This window comes from Monopterus albus, unplaced genomic scaffold (genome assembly GCF_001952655.1).
Source record: "Monopterus albus unplaced genomic scaffold, M_albus_1.0 scaffold190.1, whole genome shotgun sequence".
NCBI classification, from domain to species: Eukaryota; Metazoa; Chordata; class Actinopteri; order Synbranchiformes; family Synbranchidae; genus Monopterus; species Monopterus albus.
The window spans coordinates 641,087-660,347 of record NW_018128070.1 but is presented as its reverse complement, the minus strand read 5'-3'; the positions used below and the strand labels follow the sequence as shown (position 1 = coordinate 660,347).

The following is a 19,261-nucleotide window of genomic DNA, read 5'->3' as shown; positions in this document are numbered from 1 at the left end:
TATCTGTTAAGCCTGTCATGCCTCTAATCCACGAAGCCCACTCCAGACCCACATCTGGGGAGATACCACACAAGGCCATCCTTGAATTATCACTGCTTGTTTTTCTGGAGATGATCCTTTAGGAAACAACGAAACATAGACACATCCAACCTATCAAAGCTGAAGTGTTTGGGCTATGTCACTTCAGGACAAATTACCAGGACAAAGCCCTTCGAGATGCCCACAAGACGATCCACTTCACACCATTCCATATTGCTGAAGGTACAAGGATGGAAACACATGGAGAAAGATGAAATCTGAAGACTAAAAAGAAGCATTACTATAACATAAACAAGGTTGAATATTGCTTTTAATGCTAAAAAAAGGTAGGAGATAATGATGCCAATTACGAGAGGATGTTTACCACAATGTGGTCTGGCATGAGTCAGTCAACCCAATACTCCCCTGCTACTGCATAACACCCAGACTCACTTTATAAGTTATATCAGAGAGGGGCAAATGAAACGCTCAAGCACATTCTTCTGATATATCCCTGATCAGATTAGTTAAATAATGTTTTAATAAAGAGCCACAATGTTAAAAAGAAAATCTGCCTTCTAAGTGAGCTTGCACTCAGACATTTGACCGGCCATGTATTCATCACTATTGAATGCGCCGTGAGGATAAGACTGGCCTTTAGATTGTTATTATCGGGCTCTTATGTCTATATATTAATTGCAATCAACTGAAAATATCCTGAGAGCACGGCAACATGTTTTCCACCCCTGTGCTGCGAGCGCATCCTCAGCTGTCTACAGTATATTAATCATTTTATATAGTGTTTGTTATATTGGCGAATTGAGTGCAGGGAGTCACAGGGAATGACTTAACAAGAGAAATGACTGAAAAAGCCAGAGAAGAGAACAGAGCCTTATAAACATCCATTACTGAGCTGGGAAGAACATGAGAGAATTGGATGGAAAAGGGACAGAACAGGGAGGTCAGACAGGGTGGGAAAATGTGATGAGAGGCCATAGATGTGCAGAGTAAGAGCGGGAAATGTGTGGGTGCTTCATCAGCGATAAGACAAAAGCAAACAGGTTGAATTAGATACATGCAAAAAGACTCTCAAAGGAAAATAAGACATGAGAGATATGGGAATACAGGAGGCACTTATTGAAACATTTGCCTTGCTCAGCAACACGTGTCTGCTTAGCATGAGTTTCTCCAGCACTGCGCCTGTTGGCTGTTTTTGCCCCGACACACTGCACAAAAAGAGTCAGACCATTTTCAGCTGTGATGACACAAGAAGTGAGAAGATAAACAACAAGAATTCTCGGAGTCTTTACTTACAATAGGACAAAACCCACCAAAACTAGTGTAATTAGACTTTAACTGTGACATTGAAGGTATTTCAACTTGTCCTTTGACTGCTTTGTTGGAGTGCTGGATGACACACAGGTGATACTGTGACCACTCACACCAACCTGTTGCTGATCATAGAGATTATGCCTTCATTTATTTGACTAATAGCATCAGCCTGATTTTCCTTAACTAAACTCAGGGTTTATGGAGGGAGGGGCAATTTATGCAGCAAACATGCTGAAATAGGGCTCATTTGAATGTATGGGAAGCCAGTGACATTTGGTGAAGTGATGCCATCGGGAACATCAATAAATCATGTTACGAGGCAGGATCCTGCACACATTTTGTCTCACCAATCATTCACTACTAGACTCTGTATCAGGGGATGGGGGCCAGAGTGGCTGTCACACACCCCGAAGTTACACTTGTGTGATGGAAAACAACATATCATTTACTCCTGCTGATGAAATTCTGCATTATGTTTTTGCCGATCCGCTCATAAGCCAAGACCACATTCCAGAGGACTAGTATTGCTGAGCCCCACTGCATCATGAATCTCCCAGCCTAATCAATCATACTGGAGGACTTAGTGTAGGGTGTGCAGGCTATCGGTGTGTATGCCCCAGCCTGCCTGTGTGATCAATCCTGAGGGGAGGCTACTTGCCACTGAGGTAGGGATATTTATCCTTTTCACCCGTGCTATGTGCGATGAAGACTGATGTGGCTCCAACATGTACAGTGACAACCTGCCAATGGGGCGAGTGCTGGTTGTGCCGCATCATCAGTGGACAGCTGGCTGTGTCACTATTACAAAAGGAGGCTCTACAGGGAGCCAAAAATAGATGCAGCAAAATCATCCATCAGTAAGAGTCGCGATGGTTCATCAGGCTGTTCTTATGAACCGTTACTGCCCTGTCATCTCCCAGGTCAGGCAGCATGATGAAGAATACAAGAACAATAGTGAACAAAATGAGAATCTGTCCAAGGTCATTTGAATAAATAAAGGCAATACAATGATAAAACCTGTATTAAAGATTAATACCTGATAAATTGGCATAAAGATATCCTGTAGGATATGTTTACCAACAGTAATGTCCTTGATTTATTAATGCTCTGCGGGCTTATAAAATATCTAATAATGTTTTCAGGGACCACAGATGAAAAAATAGCCCTTTAATTTAATAAATTAATTACAGTTGTTTATCAGTGTACACTGTGGTTGTCAAATAAACATATTTGTTATATACTCAAAGTTAAAAACCAAACAAATAGATACCAAAGAAATGTCAATAATTAAATTAAGTTGTTGTAAAGGTTAATGTCTGTGGACAGGTCATGGTATTCAGTTGTGACAGAAATCTGACAACACCTGAGACTCCTAAATATACTGAACACTCCATGTTTGTAGCTGCACGTATGTGGGACCACATGCATGCAAATTATTTGCACATTTACAGTTTTATAAATGATCACAAGGTGTCACTGTAACTGCCTTGTTAGAACATATGAAACACTTTACCAAGGGCCAGCTGTATAGCAAGTTTCACTTCTGTTCCTTTTGACATTTTCATGATTACATGCACTGTCCACAGACTCTTACCTAAAATTAGACAAGCAGGCAGTCAAATAAAAAAAATAATACAGATGAAAAACATTCATCTATATATAAGAGAGCAAGGATGAAAATAGCATGTCAATAAATAACCACGTCAAAATGCCTTTGAGCAAGACACAGACCCTCTGCCTGTGTTCTCATTCTAGGTTGCTCTAAATGAATCATTAACCTGAGATGTAAATATGCAAGATCTAAAAGAAATGTCAGTGTCCACTTCATTGTCTAATGGGATAAACTTGGTGCTACTTTGGATACCCTAGGACACAGAACCATAACCAGTAATTAAGGATGCCCTCCCCAGCATCCGGCTGCCTCTCTGTGGATCACATTTAGCCTCGTTTATGATAATCACAACCGCTACACAGCAGGAGTCAAACCTCCATGGGATTCCCCAAAAATCCCTCTGGACAAACGAAGAAGGCTTTATCTACTGTGCTCATCAGAATACCAATGAGACACACACACCATGGCTCTGTGCCCTTAATACAAAATGAATCCATATCTCACCTTTGAGGATAAAGGCTGACAGACCCAAATCAAAGTAATCATAAACCTTAAATGGCAAGTTTTGTTGAAGGTAGTCCAAGCATTTAATTTTAAGCTTTGATGTGCTGGCAGAGAGAGCCGCAGAACCAGATCAGATCTGTCGGCTTCAGGACTAAACCTTTTATCAGCAGCCTGATAGGAGCTGCCTCACTAACTGCTGGCGAGATCAGTTATAATAATAATAGTAAGGTCTTGACCTTACCTTGTAAAGTGTCCTGGGATTACTTTTGTTGTGATGTGGCACTATACAAATAAAACTGAATTGAACTGAATTGGACAGAATGCTGTTAGCCCCGAAGGACTTCAGCGGACCCACTGCCCTTCTGTCACCATTACCACTGCCAACAGGTCTACTACAGTACTACTAATACTTGTACCAGTACAGCTGCTACTATTAGTCCAACTACTATAAAACTGCCATTGTACTCTTCAACGTCCAGATGTGAATCATGGGTGGAACCAGAGGGTGGCCAGGGGTGGCACCCCCAGAAACTGATCGGTGACTCCTGCTAGAGTCAAAATGTGATTCTCGTCAATAATAATGAATGAAAAATGAAAGATGACAAATTGTCTTAAATACAATAAAAATTGACATTGGTCAGATTAGCTTTATTTTATATCAAGCATGCAGCAGCGATGTTCCCGATCAGAAGTGAATATGGAGTGCAGCCATAGTTCATTTTTTTTTAAAAAGCACTGTGTGTGTGTGTGTGTGTCTCATACTGTATGGCTTATTATTTCATAGAACTAGGGGTTTAATTTACTTTTTACATGTTTTTCAAATGTGCCACTCCTCTCTCAGTCTGTCCCCAGCCTGGCCACCCCATCCAAAACTTTCTAGATCCGCCCCTGGTGTGCATGTAAAACAGGAGCACTGCTGTAAAACTTCCCTGGATAAATAAATGTTATAAAAAAAACCTTCTACCATAGTGTTACTGCTATTACTTGTCTTACTATTCCTCCACCTCCTCCCATACCATAACGCCTCCTATTGCTCTTCAACATTCATACGCCTTCTTCAAACTCCCTGGAATCTAAACTGACTCATTTTGAAATGTGTGAAATGATGCTTGTTCAAAAATAATTTTGCTTCTGTGAATCAGTTTTGTAGCTGTAAAACACTCTTCTCATATCTATTTCCACACAAACACACAAATGCACCTGCCAAGAGATGAATCATTCGTACGACAACAGGCTAGTAAAGCGGTTATTGTTGACTGACTAAAGAATCAGATACTTAAACTGAGCACTAAGTGAATAGCCTTTTTTGGTTAATTTGACCTTATTCACAGTTGTTTGTTAATGTTACTGTGCTTGTTGAAATGACTAAGAACATAATTTACTTCACTTCTAAGGTCCACGGTCAAGTCATAAGAAAAACAGTTTAGTAGCAAACTGAATCACCTGTACTTCAGAGAAATTAGATAAAATGGCCGATGTAATGGAATGATTTTTTTCTACGCGGTACTGTCTGTGGACAAGACAACACCACATTTTGCTGGGGTCATAATTTTTGTGCTTCTGGAATAAGTTTAATCTCCAAGCAGAAACAGTTAGTTAAATCCTTACAACTGTTCAATTCATCTTTCATGAATGCAACCCTTTCTCATTTACAATTTATCACTCACAGTGTTTACCTGACTAGTCAAGGAAATGTAGAGACATTCGTTCTCATGTTATAACATATGGGTGTATGAAAAGAGCGCCATCTTTAGAGTAGCATAAAACCAGACAAATTCCTTTGGTTTGCTCCTGGGTGTGTTCGTCTGTCACTCCAGCAAAGTGTCTGTCCCGCAGGGGGAAACAGACAGATAAGGCACATCCTGTGGGCTGCTGGGACGAGGGTTGGCTGGGCGGAGTGGTGGAGAGGTAGAGCGGAGCAGGGAGGGCTCTACAGATGTGAGCACTGCGATAAGAAGGAAAGCTTTCTTAACAGGATAATGACTTCCTGTTTGAATGCTCCGCAAATTGTTTGTCAGGTTACAACAGCATTGAACATGTTTATCTGGGAATCAGGCAGAGGGCGAACAACGAGGAGTTCTTGGGCTGTTTACTCAGATAAAGTTTTAGCTATAGCAGCCGACAGTGACCGTATATCTGACAGGAAGGAGAAACATTAAACAGGAAGTTTTTTGGAATTTGGGGAGCAGACTAACTTGCAGGCCTGCAGTTATACAAATCCATTACAGCCACAGACAAAGAATTTTAACATTTTTACAAGCTAAAAAGTTGTCACACTCTTGCAACAACACATTCTAACCATTCAAAACTTAGTCCTTGTGTACTCATTTAAATTTCGTACCAACCAGTGCTCCAATCTTTTAATATTTTTATTATAATCAAGTTTAAGATAATTAGCTAGAAAAAAATTGGTAAGCATTCTCCTTTTATTCAGGTGCATTATGTCATCACAACACCACATACAGTAAGTTAAGAGCAATGACAAGGTTGGAAATCAGAAAATGCAGAAGACAGAGGAGCACAAGCTGCACAGAGGGCAATCAGAAGAAAATGAAGCCTGCTATGATGCAGGAACATCCGTCTTAGTTCTCTTCTTTCTGCAACATCTTGTCTCTTGCCTGCAGGCCTGAGGATGTTCAGACACATCTGTATCCTGCAGATGGCTGGTCCATGGAGAGAAATGATAAATGTCACTGCACAGCACAGAGACAGAGATCTCAGGTCAGCCTCTCAGCTCTGCACACCATAAAAATGCAACGCTGATGGAGGTGAGAAAGCGAACAAGCAAGAGGGAGCATTATGCTATCAAAGTCAGGATTCATGAGGAGCACTAGCCAAAAAAAGAGAGGCTTCAAAATATGGTTTTAGTATCAACTGTATAAAAAGCTAGAGTGCAGCTTAGACTCAGACTTCCCCTTTTTAGATTAAACTATTGCAAAGTGACCTCATTCCACCTCTGCTACAGCTTAAAGCTTAAATCCATCACAGCCACAGATGCGTTACTGAATGGGCTACCAGGCGCAGGTCCAGGGGCCTGGAGGGCCCTTCATTAGAGACCCATGAGGGGACTATTAACCCTTCTGATGGAAAGTCAAACAAGTGATCCCAAAACTACTACAAAAAGCCACAAAACAAAAAAAAATATTGATGCAAAATAACTACATGAGAGCCAATACCACTACAAAAAAAGACACAAAATGACTAAAAAACGAGACAGAAAGGAAAAAAGACCCACAAGACAGGTACAAACATATGCCAAATGACACACACACACACACAAAAAGATGCAAAACAACTAAAAAAAACAAGAATAGGTTCAAAATTAACACAAAATGGGTTAAAAAAAGAAGACAAAGTTACACAGAGATACAAATGGACAAAAACAACCACAAGAAAACAAACTGACTGTGCTGACTTGCTTCTAGATATGTAGGAGAAGTACAGACCTTTTACATGTCTGTGCCCAGGGACTCATTGTCTCATAATGCATCCATACTCACAGCCGTCCAGGCCACGTTTATCACTTCTGAGGGCCTGAGGCAGATTTGTCAGAGACTGCCTTTGGCTCTGCTGCCCTAAGGTGGAGCTTTGGGGTGCATACCAGATATCATCAGCCTGTTTAGTGAACCACTCAGGAGCCCGGTGAGCCGCACTGTGACCCCTACGTTCCATATTCATGCGACATTCTCCACTGGTAGCCTGCCACAGCTTTGTACATCCACTCCCAGAGCCTTGATCCTGTCCTCTGAGTCCTTGAAAGCACCCTCTTATAACAATGGGATACAGCACTGTATGTACAGTTTCTGATGTCTGAAAACAGTGATTCCCTGAAGGCATTCAATAGGGCCTCCGCCAATAATAGAATGATGTTTAATTCATGTGCAGATAGGCCAGCATGAGAAGCAAAATGTGTAGTTAGAAAAAGCATCAAAAAGCGCCCACAACCAACTGTAAAATCCTTGCATGAAATGCCGACACTGAGCAAAATATTTTACATCATATTTTACACAAGAGTTCCATATATTCAGTACCTGCTGTTCATAAATAATAATAATGAACCAAATGCGGTTCTTATTTCTCACAAGTGCAAAGTTTTTTGGTTAATATACCAATGAAAATTTCATGAGGTCTGAGTTCTGTGCTGCTAGATTGCCATTTGTATGATGATAACAAGACTTTAAAACTTTAACAGCAACATCTGATTTTCTTATACAATGCCCACTGGCATGCTAGCACACCCAGTCCCCTGCCCCCCCCCCCCCTTGGGTCCACTTACTCAGCAGCTGGCAGCGCAGGACCTGCAGGCTTGTCTTCATGGTATCATGTGATCGGGCTCGTCCTCCACAGTGCTCATGGTTCTCTATAAGAGGCAGCAAAAGAGAGAGGTATGATGAATTAATGAACGACACATTTCATAATTACATATTTCCTAATAAAAGACCAAGAACACCTGCAGTGGTGGTTGGCCTCAGCTACTAGGCTTCAGATCAGCGTTGGCATCCTGCAGGCTGCTGGTCAGTAAAACCAATTACAGGGCATTAAACATTGACCAGTAAGCCGTGTTCTGAGAGAGCCACTATGTGTGTATCAGTGAGACATGTACCCGACGGTGCTCTTTAGGAGAATGATTTACTTCTGCTAAATAAAAGGCTGCACACACATCTTCTTTTACCCCTGGTGTGTGTATGTGAGTGTTGACTCCCTCTGTTGAAATGCCCTTGGGCAACACACATGCACACTTGTAAAGAAGTACTCGAACATATGCACACACTCACCAAAGCAACCTTCACTCTACCTGCATGAGTAATGCGTTGTGGGTGTCACGTGTGAACTTGGATTTGTGCCCCCCAGAATGAGGCAACCTACGTTTCTGTGGGAGATGCATGAGAGGGACAGACAACAAAAGCAAGTTTTCATTTCTCATAAGTGTAGCCCTGCTCTGGACATAAGACAACACACTACATCCGAGTCATCCTGCTTTTATTCTGCCACTGCGACAACTGTTTAATCATCTAGCTAGCTAGATACAGTATCTATAAAAATGCAAAAAGATAGCAAGAAAACTAAACTGGTCACTAACAGCAAATTAAATAAGATAAATTACAACATTATTAAACAAGCAAGGGAACAGTGGGCAGCCTAAAGGTTAGAGAAGTGAGCTTGTGACTGCAGGGTCACTGGTTCAGTCCTCAGACAGGCAAAGTGACAAAGCACTGCTTGCCCTGCCCTTAGTAACACCACTGTGGTGCCCTCGAGCAAGGCCCTTAATTCCAACTGCTCCAGTGGAGCTTCTCAGTGGCTACAGCCATGGCTGCCATCTATCTATGGCTCTCTCTCCTGACTGACACATTGAAAAAACACTCTTCCACTTTCCATTTACAGAGAAACAAAGTATGACAACAATGGTGGAAAATAAGCAACTACATTGGCTGTCAAGACACACTTGGATGACATATGCGCACAATTTTGTTCTTGTTCTAAGTGTTTAGAAAAAGAAAACTGAGATGCTCACTGCTTAGCTGCACTTAACTCACAGCTCTGACTTTAATGGTGTGGGCTCAGTCGTAATACAGTCCAGGTAATTGCAAAAGAGATGAGGCTGCAAGAATACAGTAGTAGAAGCAGAAAATGAGTTTTTCTCGGCGTCACATCTGAAGAGAGTTACTAGCTACGACTTAAACTCTGTAGTCATGTTCCTGGCCTAATGAGCTCATCGGCACAGTGTAAAGGGAGCAAGAGAGCGATCAAGCCTCTACATGGTGATTACACCCCATGAACACTGCTAGGCTAGTACAGGTTCATAGACGCATTCTTTAATTTAAGGGGTACAAAGGGTGAAGCTAGGGGAAGGAGGGTGAGGGGAGAAACGATGGTGACAGGGACTACTTCATTTATACTTGTTATTAAAGAGCAGAGCAGGGTTTTGTTGAGAAAGGAAGACAAGCTGTATTAACAAAAGACAAAAATTGCTGAGTTCAATTCTGTGCTTATATGCAGGCAATAGATAACACTATGAAATCCCCAGCAGGATGAGGAGTTCACTGGTGACTGCTGGCAGTCTTGTTTCTGCAGTGTAAACACTTGTCCACTACTGCAGAAACCAGTACGCTTCGATGGAAGTGTGCTAGATACAGCACAGTGTGGGTGAACAGGTTTTAACATCAATATCTTATGCCAAATAATTATGGTTTATTACAAAAAAAAGTCAGTCTCCAACTTGCGAGTCCAAACGCAGTCAATATGCGAGTCCGAGTCCAAGTTCGAGTCATCAGTGCTCAAGTCCAAGTTGAGTCACTAGTCCTGATAATCAGGACTTGAGTGCTACAACACTGCTTCCAGGGCTGTATAATTCATGGTCTCACTTCTACCTAAGACAACAACATGATCCCACCAATGCAGCCCCTTATACTGTTTTTAATGCAGTGATGTTTTTGGTCTGAATGCCCAGTAAGATCTGGATGGGAGGGACTTATGTTCAGTCATGAAGGTTCCCACTGGAAAGTGAAAAGAAGGCTGCTCAGTGTGTCCAAGAGGTTCAACAGACATCCAGATCCTCTCCAAGTCAGCAACAGTGTTAGCAGCAGTGACAGGGACTGCAGTATATATGGAACTGGGGATTCCAGACTAAGAGAAGGTGGGAAAAAAAAAAATCTTCCTCTGCCCACAAGAATCAAACAGGAAAGTGCACCAGAGATCAACAGTAGCTCTTGTAACACACATTTTCACAGGTAAAAATGCATTAACAGAGTTTGCACATAGCAGCCTAGGTTTCTACTAGAGAGGAAAAAAGTTGCATGGCAACTGATGTGCCCACAGATGGCAGCTATCACCATAGCAACCCTCATAGTACATTGTTTTCAAATTCATTCATAAGAACATTTTGGGGCTCAAACAAAATTGGGGAAAAAGGAAGATATCTGAAATTACAGAACTAATCCAGTAACAATGCAGCAACAATCCTTGTTTCTGGCTTTGTGTTTGCAGTCCTGCTGACAAGCCCTGGTCATCGAATGTCCCAGACTGCAGCTCTGAATAGTGCGTCAGGAGTGGGCGTAGACTAGAGACCAAACCCAAGGTCAACCAAGATGGCGCAATAAAATAAACCTGTCACTCCATCTCCCCCATGGCCACCACTACAGGGATAACAATGTTTTTAATTTTGGACTTCCCTCTATTCTGCGGTTGTGTGTAAGGGCTGTGGCAGCAGGCTGGCTGCTTGCCCACTGTGGGTGAAGCCTGAGAGCTTTTCCATAATGAGAGGAGAAGGGAGATAAAGTGTGGGAGTCAACAGCAGCAGTGTGAACTACAATGTTGTGTTACAGTCATCTGATAACTGGACATCCTATCAAACCTGTTCTACAGTAACTGATGTTTTTCTCCCTCCAGTGTGACGCCATACTCTAATGCTTTGGTTGATCTTGTTTTGAACCAGAAAGAGCTTTGTGCCTGCTAGCGTCTGAGGGAGCAGGTACAGAATAAAAAGAGGTGAAGTATGAAAAAGAAAATGAACAGATACATGCAGCGAAATACAGTGAGGCATAAAGACCAAGAGAACTGGCCTTTGAAGCTGCAACACTACCTCTGCATTAGTGATGTATTTTTTGAAAGTCATTCATTAAAAAGATTCTCTTTCACTTTTCAGCATTTACAGCAAGATCATGTGTTAACTTTATGTTTTGCTGTATAAAAAGCTGGTTACATCAGTGACTTCACTGCGTCAGAGCACAGGCTTGATGTGATCTCAGAGAGTTCAACTCCATCTCAAGTTTGCAAAAAAACAACTTCCCTGAGCAACCCAGGAGGCACACCCACAGAGAGGACGTCCATTTTTACTTTGATAGAAATTACTAAGCAGTTCCTGCTAGCAACATGGCTTCTGTCTTACTCTGTCTATGTATTCCAGTTGATGAGGCCCTAACTTGGTGGAGATTGTGCTGTGAGGCTTTACCTCTCTGGGAGTGTTGATGCGATGTTGGTGACCTTGCAAAGTGACCAACTGCTTAGCATCATGTAAGATGTGGCTTATTGTGCCGCAGGGAAGGGGATTACAACAATGAACAGTACTGTTATAAAACCATTTTTCATCACTGGGAGGGTTAAAAGGCGGTGTCGGTGACTCTGGGGCTTTGAAAATGTAAATGTCCATCCAGGGCACATCACTGACTGATTACGAGTATTGATTCATTGCAACAATAGGCCTAAATTAAATGCAAGCAGCCAGCAGTACAAAACAGGAAACAGTTTCCAGGTAATTTCTAATCCTTCCATCCCTCAAGGCAACCATACTGCTGAGTCACTGTCAGTTGTGGTTGCAACGGTTGCTGGTGCTGTGTCATGAAGACTGAGGATACGTGGGTTATCAATAAATGGTACCGCTCCCCTCCAGGCCCTGCTCACAGTACAGCAACACAGCAGCCATTAAAAGAATATTAAAGTGCCAGCATGACAGAGGGCACACCTCACTTATTATGTAACAGTAGGAAATGCGAAAAACTGAGTTACAGTATGTACAGTATGTACTGTGTATGAGCTTGGCAAGGTCACATAATATTAGTTTCAAAATATTGCTTTTTGGTTTCGGGGTTGGGGGGGTATTTCACAGCCTAAACATTTGTGACACATTTTGGAAAAAACAAAACAAAACACACACACACAAAAAAAAAAACTGAATCATATGCGCAACAGTTGAATATGACTGAGCAGTAATTTGAAAAATCAAAATTATTGTTTAATCTTTCATTGTATATCTGGATCATTGTTTGAATCTTTGGTAGATGTTGTTAATCTAAGGTGACTATGGATGTTGTTCCTTCAAGCCTCTGGACATGTGTTTTTGGTACCAAAAAACATTATCGGGATAAAGGGCTAAAGTAACACGGCTCCAGACCTCAGACTTCAATTGCTGCTCCCCTGAATTAAGTCTATATTAAATAAACAATCAGAGCTTTGCTGATAGAATTAAAAATATGGAATATTCCTACTCCAGCAACAGGAAAACAGGTTCATACAGATGTACACGTATTTGCATGTGCACCTATGAAAAGAACGGCTAAACTGCTTTGTGTTAACTGAAAATATGTCAACGGGATGTATACATCATTCGTTTGAGTGCAACGACTCTTCCAAACAGAAAACCTCAACAAGATGCCAGAGTAAATACTGAACTGAAACAAAATGGTGATTTTGTCTTATCAGGATACAGGGCATATGGACGAAGACAAAATATCAAGATTGTTAACACTTTGACAGTATTTGTGTGTAGATGATCTACAAACAAATGTCCAGGTATTAAACAGTTGATGTGAACAAGACAGTTGCCTCCAGGATTTTATGCTCGTATGATCCAGGATCCTGCTTATACAGATAGATTTTATGTACTCAGTGAGCAAGCCATCAGCTCACACCAATGTCTTGGCTATAGTCCCCAGGTTAACATATTGCACATGTCAGTACTGAAAAAAGCAAGACAGTATCTTTAAAGATGATGCACTCACCAGCAGTTGTTAACGTAGAAGCCAGGGAGCACAGGGCAGGGGCCTACTTTTCTGACTGGTTGTTAATCACAGTTATCCGAGATGTTTTTTTGATGTCCTCTGTCAAACAGAATCTCAACTTCATACTCATATCACATTAGAATGGAGAAACCTGCTGTGGCTCTCACAGGATGAACGAATTTCTAACTTGTTTGGTGGAGAACTCCTACGTAGGAAGAGCACAGCACTTGTGCTCAGGGGCAACAGAGGAGGAGTGGAACAGTATCACGAGCTTCTTCATTACTCAAACACACACAGCCAAACCAACGACCAACAATTCATCAGAGGAAGTGTTGCCAAAGCAGTACTTGTGTGTGTGTGAGAGAGAAAAATGCTAGCCAATTAGATTTCCTGCACAGCCACCTCAGTGTTTTACAGTATGAGCTCTGTGTGCATTTCATTGTTGTCTTAAATCTTCTGGAGCAAGTCAAGTTTCAACTCTGTCAGACAAAATCTGAAGTCAGATCTCAAGTCCCTCAGAGCACATCAAGTCAAGTCCATGTCAAGCCACAAATCCTATGTGCAACCCTCTTTAGTGTTAGTCTGAAGTCAGGTCTTTAAGGAAGTCAAGTCTCCATTGATGTCTTCTGGTAATGGAAATGGTGATGTCTTTATTGAGTCAAGTCTCAGTTCAGGTTTTTAGGTAGTTGGGTCTTGATTCCTTAGGGAATTGAGTCTCATAGCAGTCCATTTACTGTAGTCCTTATTTTGTGAACCTAAATCTGAACCGAGTCCAAGTCCCAAGTTAAATCTTTACTGGGTCAGTCTCCAGGTAGCCACATTTCAGTTCAAGGAGTCAAATCAAAGTCAAGTGTCAAGTTCTCATTTTGTTTACCTAAGTCCACCCAAGTCTTAAAACAGAAACTCTTAAAACATCAAGTCCTCAATTTTATGATGCAAATCAAACTCACTTCCAAGTCTTGATTCTCAAGGTCAGTTTTTATGGAGTCAACTTGGACCAGCACTGACACCTCTTATGTTATTTACCACAGTAAGAAAAAGGTGTCAGACACACTGGGCATTCGTTAAAACCAAAGGAAGGTCAGACTGTCCAACACAATGAACAGGGGATTAGAATCAGTGGTGGGGGAATTTGGCAACTGTGTAACATACACCGGATGTCGTGTTTGGAGACAGGTAACAGAGGCCCAGTGAAGAACCTGTGCCAGACTGGTTATGCCACTGGAAAGGAGATAATGCAGAAAAGAGGATATTCATGAGACTGAACATCAGGCACATGGAACACTGTATTGCACTGAAGTCAGATCTGACATGCCAACAGCATTCAGGGAAAATTTTATTGCCAAAATTTCTGTGTAGTTTGACACATCATCAGACGAAGGAGAATTGTGACTAGAATTAATAAGTACAAGCTTATTATTTTGCACCAAAGTTCAACAACCGCCCACAGTGAAAAATCCATTATAGAAAATACAAAACTGTCAACAAACAAAAGCTTCATTTGATGATTTTCAATGGGAAAAGCACAAAATCGACTAAAACAGAAAAATAAACTGGTTGAAGAGAAACTGAGCACAAAAAATGAGAAATGCTTTATCACAAAAAGATATCACAAGACCTAGCACAGCTGAGTCCTCTTGAAAGTTACTGATGCAGGCAGTAAAGGAACAGACATTGGGATGCAGCTCACCCTCGCCACTGTCTGAGTCATAAATATCCTCCTCTCTATCTCCATCTCCCTATCATTCTCTCCCTCTTTCTTCTTTCCGTCCTTATGTGACCCCTGCCTAAGTGACTGACTGCTGTTGCAAGGCGCTCGCTGATGATGAAGACTAACTTGAAACTACAGTATGTCACATCCTGCTACGCTTGTCACAACTGGTAAAACAATCAAAATATAACATAGCAGCAAAACAGGTGAAAGGGGCCTGGGATGACATTTACATTCACCACACTTAATAAATGCATGATGAGACTTGCCAGAGTCCTCTGAGGTTTGATGCATCTGTCAGTCTGAACCATAGACTGTATATAAAAGATGGATGATGCGTCACCACTTCCTTCCACTATGCAAAAGTGAAGCCTAAATATCATGAATACAGCGGCTGCCATCTTGCAACCAGATTCTGCACAGTAGCGACCGAGTAGTTGGGCTATGTTTCAGACTGCCCATCAAAGCTGTCAAATCAACTGAAATACACTTTTATTTGATGATATAAAAAGGTTGTTAAAAACAAACTTACCAGAAAAATGATCACTTGTACACAAACATCAGCATGATAATATCCCCCCAAAACCACAAAAATCCTCAGAGAAAAATGTACTTGATTTGTAGTTTGAGTTTTTAAATCAGTACATGTCCTGTCCACTAACATGGAGGAGGAAGAGTTTATGACCTATACTACAATCAGCCACCAGGGGGCGATCTATGTGTGTCTGGGAGTTGTCAGCATGTCCATCATTTATACAATCAATGATCTGAACACAATCCAAACATGGCAGATAGACATTTTAACTTTATAGACATTTTTTTTCTTTATCTACATATTTTTCCGTTTCCCTCATGATTCTGCACTAATGGTGTAAAATGAGGTGCTGTATCAACAAAGCACTGCTTAATGGTTTGTTCTCAAAAACTGGGCAAGATAGGAGACAAAACGGGTCAAAAGGTGTCTGACCAGCAACTTTGAGAATAAGTGAATTATTAAAATGTTAGGGCATGCTACCTTACACAGCTAAAAGAAACCATCAGTTTGCTAAAATGAAAACAAACCTTTCTTTCCCCTTTCTCCTTCAAATCTCAAACACCCAGGGAAAAACAGCCAATCAGTGCATCATCTTGGCTTCAGTCTCACAGCCAGATGATTTCCAGGCTGTTACATCTCACGGTGCGGCTGTAAACTGTCAGGCCAACAGACAGATTGATATGTAAAGTCTACCTCTTCTGCTCGGCTTCATTGATTATCAGACCAGTGCCGCTCAATGAGGCCACAGCAAAGGATAACAAGCACATAATCTTCCATGTAATGGCTGTCAATGAGTTAAATTTATACCAGGAAAATAGGCTAGAAGACCTTTGATGAAGTACTTGACCTAATCAAAGATTGTGTCGACGTCTCTGCAAACTCCTACTACTACTTCAAAGGCATTATTTTTTTAAGCTGATTTCACAACTAATATAGTTTTTACTAAAATTCCTGATTTAGTATCTAAGAAGCTGAGAAAATGGTTTAGGTGAGTGTTTGGTGAAAACTTTTGTTGCTGTATGTTCTCTCTTGGCAGGCTGGGAATGATAGACTAACAAAAGGTCTATGGCTGTCTAGCAGGCATCTGAAAACGAGGGAGCAACAGTGGATCTAACACAGGGCTTGATGTTTTAGAAGAGCCTTGAGCTGCAGGGCCTTTCTTCTCCTTCAGCTCCTATGTCTCATTGCTCCCCATTTCTTTAATGTCATGTCATGCTTTTATCTTAGTATGATCCTCTTTCCGTTCCGTCACCTTTACTTGGTCTTCATGCTCTGAATACCTTCAACCAAAGAAGCTTTTTAAAGCTTCCATAATCTGGAAGCTTGAAAAGGAATTTAAAAAGATAAATAACATACAGTGTGCATACACTGACAGGGACACCTTTTTATAGTAACAGGATGTTAGAATACTGCAGTGGTTAGCTCTACAGCCTCAATGCAAGAAGAGTTCGAACCCTTGTGGCCGACCAAATCCAATTTAACTGAGGTCAGAATGTCCTTAACTCACTTTTAAAATCATAAATATAACAAAAGAAATCATCAAAAGTGTGGTGTCCAAGAACCTTTCATTAGCAGTGCATTTCTATCATTGTGTACAGGGTTTTAATCTCTGAATAGTGGAGGCTAGCACTGCATTACATTTCCAGTAGCTCTGGTGTGGGTCTCCTCCATCTGACAACCCATCTGCAGCAGGTCAAACACGTGATGGCCGACCTGCTGGAGTTCAAACTTCCCTCTGGGGCAACCTGGCATTTGAATCTAGCCACTACAGAACAAAACAGCTATGCTTTTCAAGATGCTCAACATTTCTTTATTCTTTATTTTAAAGCCTGAATGACTAATTTGTTGAATTTTGCTTAACTGCAGCAGGGTATCATTTCTGTGCGAATATACACCCACCTTTGCTGAATATCACATGTTCTTATTTTTATCTTTGAAGCTATTCTAGAAGTTTAACCACAATTTAAAAGACAAAAGAAAACTTGAGCAAAAACAAAAAAGCTAACAGATGCTAGAAAGATGGACAAGATGAAAGGTTTTCTACATGTCTCTCAATGAAAGGGGGCCATCCAGACTGACCACTAGATGAAGATTTGATCATAAAAAAAAAAATTCTGTCATGGTTCGACTAAAGTGTATATTTGCCTGTTTCAAATATAATTTGTGATTCTGATGTATAAATATATTGTTTTCCTGTATTAGAGCATTTGCTTTTATTGCTCAAGAAAAGGTTGGCAACATCCACGGGACATCCCAACCAATCACATCTCCCTTTTAAAATCTGTTCTCTACCCTGATTGGTGAAGCAAAAGGTATTTTTAGATCCAAATATTCAACAAAAGCTGGCACTTTTAAATTGAGACAAGCAGACAAGGCAACACCACAGCAAAATAGCATAACACGGCAGTGGCACAGCAATGCCCAGGGTGCCATCAGCCACCATCCAACCTCCAGCCTCTCTACAGGCATCACAGTCAACACAAGGTCTCTCTGAATGCACCTTATCTTCTAAAATGCTGAAGAAAGCCAGCAATACTTTATCACAGGGAGCAAGAACGCAAACACGAGCTTTGATACAGTGAGACAAGCCTTTGTTCCCAGAGTAGAAGCACTGTTAGCACACTTCATAGCTCAGCTGCTGCAACACTAAACAGATGGACCGTCTGTCAAAGCGCTTCTCACTGCAAGTCCCCTAGTGATGCCGTTTCCAAGGGGAGCAGAGTTACTGGTCGCACAAGACTTGTCCAGTATCCTCAGAGGAAACGCTGACTCACACACTGGTTCACTGAAGTGCCCTCACGTCCAGATGAGCTCATATATCAAAGAACAGTTAAGTTGCGTGTCAAAATGATCATGTCATCTAACAGTATCATGCATGAGTGTGAAAGCTATAGTCGCCTTGAGGGGGAGAGATTAAAAATGTTGTGGTGCAAGATGACAAACTGAGGGTCATACCCTCCGGGCCTGAGCCAAACCCTCCTCCGATTAGACTTATTTAATGCAAAAAAAGACACCTGGGGTTCCCACCAACATAGAGGCATAACAAAAACAAGTTTAATCCCTTTAAATCAACATAACAGATGTAACAGGGCGAGTGCGCTTATTTCAACATTCTGAGGGCAAAAACAAACTGTGTTGCTGTGGCAGTTGTGTCAGAGCGGTAATGGGTAGTCAGTCAGTTAATCAGCAACTATTTTGGTAATATTGTCATCTTGTTAAATCATGCTTTAAGCAGAACTGGCAGTCAGTCCCTGGTTCCAGCTGTTCTAAGGTGTGGATTTCATGCTCGTCTTTGTCATACACAGTAGTAAAATGCAAATCTGTAGGTTTTGGGCCAGTGGTCAGACAAAACAAAACTTTTTAAGATATTAGTTTAAGACTGTGAAATTATAATGGCCATTTGTTTTGAGCAGTTTTCTAATCATTTATAGACTAAAACATTTAATTAAATCAAGAAAATTATTAATTGTTAAATAACTGTTAGCAGCAGTGCTGTACTGCCCCTAACTGTGGAAATTTCATAGACTATGTTAGCGACAGTGGTTCCCAACCTAGGGGCTGGGACCCTCATGTCTTTGGCAGATAAAAAGTGCCATGAGACAATTTTCCAGACTGAACATAAGAAATTTGACCTTTATAACTGTTGCTTGATATTGCACAGTTGAAAAAAAGCTCGAGTTGATTGTGTCAAGCATAGACACTAAGGTCAAGATTGAACTTCCATGTTCAACTACTGCATTACAACCTCAAAAAAAAAAACAAAAAAAAAAAAAAAACACATTTCTATTTTTGCACACACAAATTTTTTGTCTATGATGTTGAAGTCATTCAGCTTCAGACTAGAGAAGAAGGCGTTCTCTGCCCCATATCTGGACATAAACAAAAAAAAAAAAAAAAAACATTTCGATCTTTGCATGCAACTAAGGAAACTGAGATAATCATAACAGGAAATGACCAACGTAGGAAATCCTCTTGTTCCAGAACAATACTGTAATATGGATTTCAAGATGTCAGGGGACAAAAATGTGACAATAAACAGTGTAATCCACTCTTTC

At 41.1% G+C, this 19,261-nt stretch overlaps 1 protein-coding gene across 6 annotated transcripts in view; it reads right to left on the bottom strand.

Moving 5' to 3' along the window:
• The window catches only part of tmem108 (transmembrane protein 108), a 38,877-nt gene that overhangs the window by 8,435 nt on the left and 11,181 nt on the right, over positions 1-19,261 (bottom strand). For 4 of the 6 annotated variants that reach the window (XM_020617483.1, XM_020617482.1, XM_020617484.1 and 1 more), the window contains one exon: positions 7,743-7,826. In XM_020617483.1, coding sequence (XP_020473139.1) covers positions 7,743-7,782 — 40 coding nt within the window. In that variant the 5' untranslated portion in view covers positions 7,783-7,826. Of the gene's footprint in view, positions 1-7,742; positions 7,827-8,241; positions 8,337-19,261 lie in introns of all 6 variants that reach the window. The other 2 variants (XM_020617485.1, XM_020617486.1) reach the window with 1 other exon arrangement.